The sequence below is a fragment of the Perna viridis genome, chromosome 12 (assembly GCF_037379345.1).
Source record: "Perna viridis isolate PV_CMFRI_1.1 ecotype Kerala chromosome 12, ASM3737934v1, whole genome shotgun sequence".
NCBI classification, from domain to species: domain Eukaryota; kingdom Metazoa; phylum Mollusca; class Bivalvia; order Mytilida; family Mytilidae; genus Perna; species Perna viridis.
Genome location: NC_142456.1, coordinates 279,950 through 291,881, shown reverse-complemented (window position 1 = coordinate 291,881; position 11,932 = coordinate 279,950). Strand labels below are relative to the sequence as shown.

General features: G+C 34.1%; 1 protein-coding gene across 2 annotated transcripts; it reads right to left on the bottom strand.

Annotated features, from left to right (window-relative positions):
• Positions 1–279: 279 nt before the first annotated feature.
• Positions 280–10,817, bottom strand: LOC148600668 (ferroportin-like). 2 transcript variants are annotated; one of them, XM_088554295.1, is made up of 8 exons: positions 10,619–10,817; positions 10,111–10,175; positions 8,957–9,116; positions 6,887–7,132; positions 5,198–5,419; positions 4,029–4,439; positions 1,804–2,340; positions 280–1,183 (listed from the first exon to the last, which is right to left on the bottom strand). In XM_088554295.1, exons 1-8 carry the CDS (start codon positions 10,620–10,622, stop codon positions 930–932), a joined length of 1,899 nt encoding a protein of 632 aa, XP_088410421.1. In that variant the 5' UTR covers positions 10,623–10,817; the 3' UTR covers positions 280–929. The 2 variants fall into 2 exon arrangements, with proteins under 2 accessions (XP_088410421.1, XP_088410422.1); XM_088554296.1 differs by lacking the exons at positions 10,111–10,175; positions 10,619–10,817 and adding an exon at positions 9,983–10,082.
• Between the last annotated feature and the right edge of the window lie 1,115 nt (positions 10,818–11,932).

Genomic DNA, 11,932 nt, shown 5'->3' with positions numbered 1-11,932 from the left:
TTCTCCCTCACAATGTGATTCAGGTAATACATGATATTCCAGTTGTACTCAGTGAATCCTTAGGTTCAGTGGCAAATCCAGAGTTTTAGGTAAGGGGGTGGGGGCCCAAAGAAATTTCTTGGCAGGATCGCCGGTGATGATAATTTGCGTGGGGGGTTTAGGGGCATGCCCAATTTTTCAACAATTTTTAAAAATTGAAGTTTTCTAAGGGGGCCCCTGGATCCGTCATTGATCTTATGCATATCCACATTATTGACCTGACATAAAGAAAGTCAAAAGCAAGGTATAGATTATTATTTCTTATATTTACTATGTCTACATAATCTCAAGTATACTAATATCAATTACTATTACCATAAAAAACATTGACTAATGAATCCATACAGTAACCATTCATTTAATTAATTTTCTTGTATGTTTGAATATACCCATATCTACTGGAGTTGAATAAAAACGTCTCTGAACAAGGGACTGACGCCCTAGTTTTTCCTTACAAATTTAAAGTTTACCATAATGGATGAATTGTGTGAAGTATCAACTTCACAATGTTATTATTTTATTACTTGTAAAATATAAAATGGAAATTAAGTCAAAAATATTTTTTGTCATTTTTAATTCTGTCTTCTTTTACACCTTAGAGATTGGGTAATTTATGAAAGAAAAAAATAGATATCAATTCAATGTTTATAAAAAAAAAGCTAAAACTTTAAACTACTGTATTGTAACAAAATGGTTGCATATTCTTTTCATTAATGAGAGTTCGAGATGCATATTTTCTGTTACTTTTTAAAAAAAGCTTTTACTTTAAATTGAAGTAGCACATTTCATGAGTACCGTTATTACAGTAGAACAGATAATCATATTGAATCATAGGAACGTAAATATAATGTAAATATAACAACGTATTAGACCGAGATATGGATGCCGTCTTAACCATAAGAAACATTGCGATTCGATACCAAAAATTTTATATACAACAGGCAACCTAGACACACAAAGCCGAAGGAAATGAATGTGAGCATTCCGAACTCTTCAGGGTACGGTGCTAGAATAACCATTAATGCCTTTAACATATCCATCAGTTGGTTGAGAGAGTTCTGGACACCACTAACCAAACCTCGTTCTCTCTCCTTCACTGTTTGTAAAAATAACTGAGTAACGGATAAATCCACTATCCATAATCCTAAAAATATATATATATATCCAATATCTTTATTAATTAAATAGATATATGAATGTTGGTTCGACATATCGTCAAAAATGTTCCGAAACATTGATAATGGGACAATTCTGATACGTTAAAATATAACAAAACCAAAGTCTATCTACATACACACAGTATTGAACCAAATATAAACCGATTAGATATAAAAACTGAGGATAAGGAAACATGATTTAACACGAAAAATAAAGCACTAACAATGTGAAATCTCGAGAAAAAAAAACCAAAACAAAAAAACCGACAGTGACATATGCACTTTGCATCGTCTATTTGTTGGGAACTTTTAAAAGTAATAACACGCTACCGGAAATGTGCTGGTCTTTTATTTACGACATGCGCTATGCCTTATCAATATTGATTTCCCCAAAATGATTAAAAATAGTTTCTAGACCAGATCATTACTTCTGATTTTTAAGGAAAATTGTTTGTTTATACGTTTGGTTCACATGGTATCGTGTTTTTTTTTTAAAAACTCATTTATTAAGCAGCTTAATGTTATGATGAACATGTATCATATGCAAGACGTATTACATGTACACGCATCATGTTACACTCTTTTATTTTGGAGTCGCAATACGTACCAAATCTTGCTACAATTAGACCGCCCAAGAATACTCCTATGGATAGGTATGAATCTGGTTCATCAGAATCTGTCGATCCATCGCTGGTTGTGTTCTCGAACAAGCCAGTAACACCGAAAAAATCAGTTACATTTGACGTGGAGACCGTTAATGAAGTTGTGATATCAAGTGTTGTATTCTCAAAACCGCTTGTAGAGCCTGGAAGGAGCGTCACTGTGACATCACTTCCGTTCATTGTAGAGACCGGAATGACCATCGTTGTGACATCACTTCCGTTAATTGCAGCTGCTGATGACGAATTATTTTCGTCATTAAGTCTATGTAACAGATCAAAAGGACTTCCTGGAAGAAAAACGGACACTACACATGCACTCAAACAGAAGATCTGGAAAACTGAACCCAAAAGTCCAGTTGCTTTGAGTCCCAGTCTTCTACGAAAAACAGGATATGCAAATGTCCCGGCAATGCCGAATACGGATCCCACAGCCATGAATATCCCAAGTAAAGATTCTGAAATTCCTTGTGAGTATGAGTAACCTATAAAAGTACATGATAAGTAGTTCATTAGAGCGATTAAAGGACAAAATGCATATTTTAAAAAAGACCAGCCACATGCAATGCAGCAGATTTGCAATTTTTATTTGACTCAACATCCTGGGAATTGGATGAGTACAACCGCTTCTATTGATCAAACTCAAAAAGTAATCCATTTGGCCACATGTCTTGTCGTACAGGAGGCATTTTGTATCGTGTTCGTCATGGCAAATGAAATTAATTTAAAACTCCTTGTTACTGATATTAAATAGGTAATTTAGCTTCACGAGTTCAAGTACATCTACATCATAACTCTCATTAAGATCGTATATATTTAACGTTTTGTCTATTTTAACATGTTTCACGGTTTAAAAAAAATCAGAAAAAACTTATTTTAATATCAGCAGAAACCTTTTTATCTCAAACAAATTTAAAAAAAAAATCAATTAACCTTCGTGAAGATATCAGTTATCAAAGTTCGAATACCTTAGATGCAAGTCAGGAATATGTCATAGTATTCAACGAACGTTGAATACGATTGGTTTATACTAAAGAATATTTAGTGTAGGTTCGAACCTCGAACACTGTTAGTATAAAAACATCTGTTTTCGTGTATATGCACAACGTATGACCGTGTTCCCCCCGGAACTCAACAGTTAAATCCTCGTGGTCTAAATGTAATATGGGGTAGGCATTGCCTAAATCAGCGAACACCATGAGCTTTATCATACGTGTACCATCTGTGTGAGACTCGTAAAAATAATAAAAAGACATTAAATAGAAGGGGGGTCAACCCGGATGAAAATTTTTGCTTCACAAGTGCAATATTTTCATTTAAGTTTAAGCAGCAAGCAAAATCAATATTTCTATTTGAAAATCTTTTTTAGTAAATGAATAACTTGAACATTTTTTCCCAAAAAATTCAAACCCCATGCCCCCTTACCCCTCACTCTCAAAATGGTCAATAACTTTATAGCACTTCCCAATACTGTACATTTTTTATCCCTTAAGGCCATTTCTAGCAATATCTGGCCCGTCAGATCAATCTGTACAGATACCGGTAATATTACAGTTCTCCACGGATAGTGGGCATATCATGTGACGTAAACAAAATGCAGACGACAGCTGCAAATTCTAAACAAGAAAATGATTGCCTTTTCTATCTTAGAAAAGCTATGCTTCGATTTTGATAATTTAATCGGAGTTACATTTTTTTCCAAGGCGGGTTAGGTTCTCGACAATAGCAACAGTGGAACAGCGGAAATACACGTATGTACACATCCACGTGTTTCCAGAAGTTTTTAAAAACATAACATTCACTTCTTTAAATAAGTAAAAAAAAAATAGAAAAAGACTTGAAAACTATCAGAAAAGAATTCATTTTTACTGAAACATAGTCTTAACCTATATTTTTTTTATTAGTTTCATTGAAAGAAATGATGAATTTTATCCGTAAGGACAGTCACTTTTTGTTACTTCCGGGACATGACTTAGTTAGTATATTAGGGAACCTTGAGGGAAATTTAGAAAGTACACGTAATAACCGTAGAGCTCACACCGATTCGCAGCGCTCGCTATTATTCCCATACATTAGAGATATAAAAGATGTAGGTAAGATGTCCTTGTGTGTGAAATGCTGACAATAAACTGAAGATATTTCAACTAATTTAATCAGTTACTTCATCACCTACCGACTGTAATATTGTCAAATCCAAGCACTGTCATGTATAATGTCGCCAAACCGAGACCAGCGAATGCCACGTCGTAACTCATAAAAGTCGTCCATCCTTTGTGTAGAACGATAAAACTGTAAAATGTCGTGTAGCAACACGAAGGCAGTCTAGATTCCTTTCTGATCTCTTCTTCCATGTCAAGATCATGATTTTCATTCTCCAAGGGGCCTCCATTTTGTTTAGAAGTCCCGTTTGGAATTGGTCCGTCATTCCGTTTATTGACATCGAATGATTTCATATGGTCACTTTTCATAAAGCTTCTTTTATCGAATTCATGTGATTTACAGCTGACGTCGATGATTATCTCCTGGTTTGGTGGTTTGCCATTGTCGATGGACTGCTCGTTACCAATAAGAGGTGTTGTCTCATCTGTATATTGAAAACATGTAACACTCATAAATAGGTTTTCCGATTGCTTTAAAGTACATGTAAGTCTTCAAAGTGAAGGGTCATTAAGACCTTGTTTTGGTCAGAATTGAAAATCCATATTCATCATTTATCTTTTTAATTTAATTTGTTTTTTTACAGCATACCAACCAGTAAATGCCGAAAGGTTTTGTAAATTTCTTAAGGTTTGTTTTATGGGTTAGAGTCATTTATAAATTTGTTGATTTAACTTAATTTATACGGTTGAGTTAAATGTGTTCAGATAATTTTGCTAGTATTTGACCTTGTACAAAACCTGTATGTCTTCTTTATACAAATTGTGGATAACATTCATGTACTGGCAATATAGACCCTTCCATGTTAACGGCAGTGTAGCCGATTAGAAAGCGTAGCATACGCTTCGTATGGCTTCGGGTAGAACAAAGGAAGTATTGTGAACATGCTCTTCGAATTCCCCGCAGTTCACATGGAAGGGTCTATAACGTCATATACCGCCAACTTATAAACATGAAGGGTAATAACAAAATTACCGAACAGATAAAATATGGGCAATAGCAAAAAGGAATGCGGTGCAACAAAAGGCAATATCAGTGTAAAAACCGGAAACTTAGGAACTGCTGTAATGGTCCTGATTTGATACAGAAATTTCAATATGATAGGTGGGTGAAACCAGGTTATAAAGCGCGCTAAAACTCCCGTTACATGTAATAGTTTTCTAAATAATTTATATAACTACGTACCGGTTGCATCGATATGAGTTTTGAATTTCTCATTGGAAAGAGACGGTATCTGATCATACACCTTTTTGATCATGTTATATTCTACGAACAGGGATACCAAATTCCATCCCGCAACAAAAACTGCACCATATCCAAGATCGAGAAAATATATCACCTGACCTGTTACTATTGGCGCCATCAACTTGGTTGTTAAATCAATAGACCTAAGAGTGGAGGTCATAGCTGAAAAAATATAGTTACTATGACTTTTTTTTCAGATCTGACTTTCAAATTAGTCAAAACAGCTCATTTGCAATTAATTGACGCAGTACACAAGTACTTTGATTTTGAATCGTATCAACTGATTTCATTGTGATTCAAGTCGGTAAGTAAACACAAAAGTCACATGATTGTTTCTTTATCTATGAACACGTATAATTTGATAATGTGTACGAAGATTGGAAATATATCACAGATAAATTGAGAAATAAACTATATATATGGTGATGTTATAGTAATCTACAACAAGCAATAACAAGATAACACAACTGAAATATTATGCATTTTCATCAGAATCCCTTTTAGATAGTACAATGCACAAAGTTATGCAAAAAATTGATTTTTGCGATAACAAAATTATCCATACAAATAATATTACTAAGAAGACACTTGAAGAAACATATCAGTATTTCATTTCAACAAAAACGAAGTCAATAAAGAAACAAAACAAATAATGTAGACATAAAGAGTAATCAAGGGCACTCATATTCTAGCGGAAATTAAAAAAATGTAACTCAGGGACAAAGACCAGACATGAAAACAGGCACACAAACCAAAATAATACATACAAAGTAACAAAAGTAATTGAGCAACTCGGACTCCTATAAACTGGGAGCATGGACCAGGTGCATCGGTTGGGTTAGCGTCCTGTGATTTTCTAGAAACACCCGCCGATAAAAGGTCAAGTCCAGGGTAGCCGAAGGAGGAATGGAAAACTATGACACATTGAACAATCCAATTTTCATGGTGCAGATGGATACACCGTAACGATCCACGAGTTCATTATGCCGACCATACAACTTATGTTGTGATGACTACAATCTTGTAGCAGCACAACCCTGTTCCAAAAGCCTAACTGTAAGAAGTCTAGCGTAGTTACAGCTAGCTCTGGCATAGCGTATGTTATACGAAGGTGCTGAAGGGATACTGCCATTGATTAAAGGAAAGTTTACAACACTAAATGAAAAGTCATCGCCTTAGTCTTTAGTTTGATCAAAAGTTTTCCTTTTCCATCGTACTCTTAGGTTGGAAATGGAAATTACGTGGTCACTTATTTCTACATAAAGCTGAGGCCACTTTACCCTCGTTTGTCATAAATCATCAAGATGGTTACCATAGAATTTTCCAGCCGTTGATTTTAGAACGATTTGTGACATGGTCAGGACCCTAAAGCGATTGCTGACAATTCTATATTAGGTTGGTTTATAGCCATGCTATATCAGAATGACCCCTGACCAGGATAATTCTGACAATTTAAGAAAGGACAGTAGAGATGTTAGAACCAATTCGAACTGTACAAAATGCACCGAAAATAAAACAGATACTTTTTGCTTAGGAGATTTGTATCGTTTTGACAATGTTCCACAACCCAATACTTACTGCAGAGTAGATTTGTATCATGTTGACAATGTTCCACTGCCTAATACTTACTGCTTAAAAGATTTGTATCATGTTGACAAAGTTCCACAACCCAGTCCCTTTCGATTACAATGGTATTAGCGACGCTGGCAAGATCTGCCAAAATACCGAGTAGGATTATAACGGCAAAGCAGAGTTTGAGCAACCATTCGTCCGTCCATTCAGCTCGGATCTCATCGAGATAGGTATAAACTACAAATACAACTGCAGCACAAAGGGCTACAAAGATGTTCTGTGTTGCTAAAGATACTCTTGCGGCTGAAAAGAAGAAACGTAGTTAATAGTTTTCGGATTATGATAAAGCAATCATCAAATATTGCAAATTTCTGTATGCTGTTTCAGGAAGCATAAGAACCAAATACTTGAAGATTCATAGTCCAAAAATAAAGTACATGCATATGCAATAAGTTCAAGTATTCTAAACCAAAGATATTAGAATATAAGGCCATATTCAGCACCAGGTAAGTGGCACAAAAGTATGTTACATTATTGAAGTTGCATCTTTAATACTGGGAATGAAGCTTCAATTGATGCTTACTGAATAGTTTCGGATTTTCAAATTAATTTTAGAAGAATATTCGACTAAACAAATCAAGATTCCAAGATGTTTAGTTCATAAAAAGTCCTCGAAATATTTATTTTTAACTACTATTAATTTGATTGACATGTCCACTTAATAACCAAGTCTAGTTGTCCTGCATTATGCATATCGTTTATTCTGGTGTTCTGACCACCAAGTCGCCAAGTGCAGTTGTATGGCATTCTACATACCTTTAAATCTGACAGCTTTATCTATCCACCCAATCATCTAGTGCAGTTGTTCGGCACTGTTTATACCTTTAATCTGTCTGTTTTGTCCACTCACTCACCCAGTTGAGTTTTCCACCACTTTTTTTATTTGGTCGTCCTGTCCATCTAATCATCCAGTCTAATTATTCAACATCGAACCTTCCTTTAAACCTCATCTGACAGAAGGCCATGTGAGCTATTGCCATCACTAGGCGTCCATTGTCGTCGTCCGTCGTCGTTAACAATTTTTCTCCTCTGACACTACTTGACCAAATAGAACCAAACTTGGTATGAATGTTCTTTGGGGTAACCTGCATAGACCTGACGTGGTTATAGATCCGTCGAAAAACGGGCGCCGTTACTTAAAATAGAACATAGAGGACAGATAGTAGATTACCGCATATATCTCCAAAATGTTTAGCCAAGTTCTAACTCGGTGAAAGTGTTCAGCATGATGAGATCTATCTATGGTAAAATTACATTTTAATCCATAAAGCCATGTTGGAGTTATTGCCCTTCTTAACGTTTTTTTTGCTATTTTTAATGTTATTTCTTTCAAAAATCTTTCCTCTGACACAACCTGACGAATTAGAACCAAATTTGGTATGAATGTTCCTTGGGGTATCATGCATAGAACTGTCGTGGGGATTTTTGTTCCTTCAACAGCCGCTGTTACTAAATTAATTAAACATAGGGGTCAGACAGTAGCTTTTCGCATATTATACATTGTGTCTCCAAAACCGTTAGGTTTAGTCAAATTCTTTCAATTGCTGAAATGATCCTTATTATAAGACCTACAAATTTTCAGTAAATAAGTTGTCAGACGACTTCTTGTAAGAGTTATTGCCCCTGAAATGGTAAAAATGACGCTTTTTAAAGTTTCCAGTCAATATCTTGCAAACTATGACAAATAGAAAAAAAGCTTTCAATTGCTGAAATAATCCGTGTGATAAGTTCTACAAAAGTCTTTTAAAGTCAAAATTGTTGGACAGCTTTTTGTTAAATTTATTGCCCTTGAAAGGCAAAATTCAACCAGATGAGCGATTCAGGCTCCTGGGAACCTCTTGTTATCTGGCTGTCCTTTCTACCAAATAGCCTATCCAGTTAACTAGCATTGTGAATACCTTTTGAATCTCATCATGTTCCCAAAATCATCCAATGCGGTTGTCTGGTATTGTATATACCTATTAATCTGGCTGTCTTGCCACCCAATCATCAGTATAATTGTCAGAAATTGTACATACCTTTAAATCTGGCTGTCCTGTTCACGTTTTTGTTTGTCAATATACATACCTTTCAATCTGGCTGTCCTGTCCACCCAATCACCAAGTGCAGTAGACAATAGAAGGGTTGCTGCACCTGATACGAACCCATATATTGCTACCAACTGAAGGGAATCTGGAGCTAATTCTACAAGGAACAACCCAATACCAAACTGCCACATACGGTCTCCCTTAAGAAGAAAATGAGATTTTATGGCTTGTGTTTACCGAGGAACAAACAGTGTGAACATTTGAGTGTGCAAGCGAAAAGCATGTTTAGAATATTTCTTTAAATTTGATGTATAAATAAAAACGAAACATTAATAATAGAAGTTAAGTACTTCACAAAATGGCCATCACATACAGGGGAAACACCAAGCTCTGATTTTCTTAACAATCGAGCATACGGACCTCAAAATGATATACCATTCAAAGAATAAATGACTTTTTTTTTAAAAGGGTACATTTTATGTTCAGCCATACAATCTCTTTCATTTAAAAAAAAATCAACATGTTAGTTTTTGATAACAGTACAAATCATTTAAAAGGATTTGACAAATTTATCACTATATTAGAAGAAATTGCTAAATAAATACAAAAATACCAATTATATATATTGCAAATTTCGATATACTGTACATGTGTTTTAAGGAGTAATCTCTCATCAGCAAATTAGAACAAAAATCAATTGTGTACAAGAAGAGCGCCAAACCAAAGCTATCGAAATATGAAGCAAAATCTATCACCGAGATGTTCTACCGTGTGCAATACAAGAATGAAGATGAATTTTGAAATTTGTAATACTGCAAAATTTGAAAAAAAATAATTAAACTCTGATCTAATTCGGGGTCAGACATATCTGACTACTGGTTTGGTGAATACCCTCGTTAATTTTGTTATGTATTATTTTGGTAATTTTATTTTCTTTGTTGAGGGTACCTGGTCGTTGTCGCTGAATTACATTCTTTTGATTTCCGTTAGAATCTTTGTTCTCTTGACTACTCTTTCATCTCTTTATTCAAAGTTTCATTAAATAGTTCACTGAAATGCTACTCACCCATGCCGACAAAAAGTGGCTGATATATACAAAAAGTTTCGTATACATCGACATGCTTACTCAACCATGTCGACAGAAAGTGGCTGTTACATACAAAAAGTTTCGTTTGAAATGACATGCTTACTCACCCATGCCGACAAAAAGTGGCTGATGTATACAAAAAGTTTCGTTTTCAATAATATAACAGGCTCGTCTGAAAATAAATATTTCATTACATTTCATGATTCATATGTTGATGAACACATTAAAGCGGCTTTAATTTCTATATCCCATAATAGATTTTATTTTTTAACATAATTTCACATGAACTCTATCGCATGACCAAACTAATCACTACAAACGCTAATGGAAGACACCTACGGAAATTAAATACACTCAGTTTGACGTTGTTTTTATTCACTATTTAGAGTACAACTGAATAAATACTAAAAAATAACATGAATTAAAGATTCAGTGAGATTTATACTTGTTTGAAACGGAGAAAAGTGTTTGACTCTTTATTTTAATTAAGGTCCTAGATACATCCAATATAGTCAGGGCAAACCTCGAATTATTGACACAAACTATTTTCTGAGATATTCTTACCAAGTTAATCAACTATTAATATTTTAATCATTTATTAATTACTATTCTTACCCATGGTAATCAATTAGTAATTACTATTAATGAACTGATTATTATGAACTTCCTGTAGAAATCCTCACATAAATTCAGGCTTTACATGATCACAAGTCCATAGTGAATTAGCTGTTCACCTAAGAAGATAACATACAGATGATCAACAATATAACTTATATCAATAAGTTTCACGTAATATCTTCACCAGTTGATAACTTATATTTATATAGAACAATTAATATGTTATGTATGGTATATATCACTCAGATAAAGTAGATTAAAGAATCATGCACAATTTGATTGATTCATTAGAAAAAAAGGTCACACACACATATGACTAGACGTCAGAAAGCTTAATGCGATCTCTTCAGGTGTCTGACAAATTTCTGTTTTCATATGAAGTCCTCTAGTAAAATATATCATGGGTTTAATTGTGGAAAAAAAATTTCCCCACAACCAGAAGAAACACAATAAGAAATCTGTTCTGGTTTGGTTTTGAATTTAAGCAATTTGAATCATTCTTAAAATATATAGTTTTAAACTAAAACTAAAGAAATTGTGAGTAAAATACATTAAGTAAAGCCCCCCTATTTACACTCCATAGAAGCTATTAGGAAATCAGAAATTCTTTTCAACAGTTTTGTGAGAGTTTCAAACAGAAACTTTGAACGAATAGACGGTCTGCATTACTATTATACCTCCAAATCGTTTAGCGGGGATAAAATAAAACAGGTGATATAATGTATGATAATAACCTCCAGTACAGTATTTACCTGCCAAGGTTAGTAGATGGACCTACAAAATGTAATCACATTCTTTGACATACTGAAATGCGTTTAAAATTCAGCAGTAAATGCATAATTTATGAAAATAGTGGCGAGTGAAGTAAGCTACTACCCATTATATCCATTCTCATTATACTATTTCTACATGCTGACGAGCAACACAAATCTAACCATTAGTACCAGTACATATAGTTTACTGTTACAGTATTTGAATGTATAATCATATCACTGAATGTTGGAAACTTTCCATCATACTCAAGATTTCAACCAAACATACTTTATTTGTGTTCATTTTGTAACTTGTATGAGACAAATATATCATATTAAACAAATACTTCGTTTTTTTTTTATGAAAGTGACCTTGACACTAAACACAATGATTAAAAATAAGATTTAAAGAATTTTAAAAAAAGCGTGGTCATAAGTCAAGATCTACACACGTAAGGAAATATTAGTATTTCATTCATAACTTACCGTTCTATCTACACCACGATCTTGATTTTATAAGGGAATATATTGAAAGTAAATAGATTTTTTTTTACAAAAC

Bases quoted from the DNA above. Each gene is read 5' to 3' on its own strand.
- LOC148600668 (XM_088554295.1), bottom strand. The intron at 5,420-6,886 runs GTAAGTATTAGG...ATATTTTTTCAG, and splicing joins TGATACAAATCTTTTAAGCA to CTATGACCTCCACTCTTAGG. The intron at 2,341-4,028 runs GTAGGTGATGAA...GTACTTTTATAG, and splicing joins ATTTGACAATATTACAGTCG to GTTACTCATACTCACAAGGA.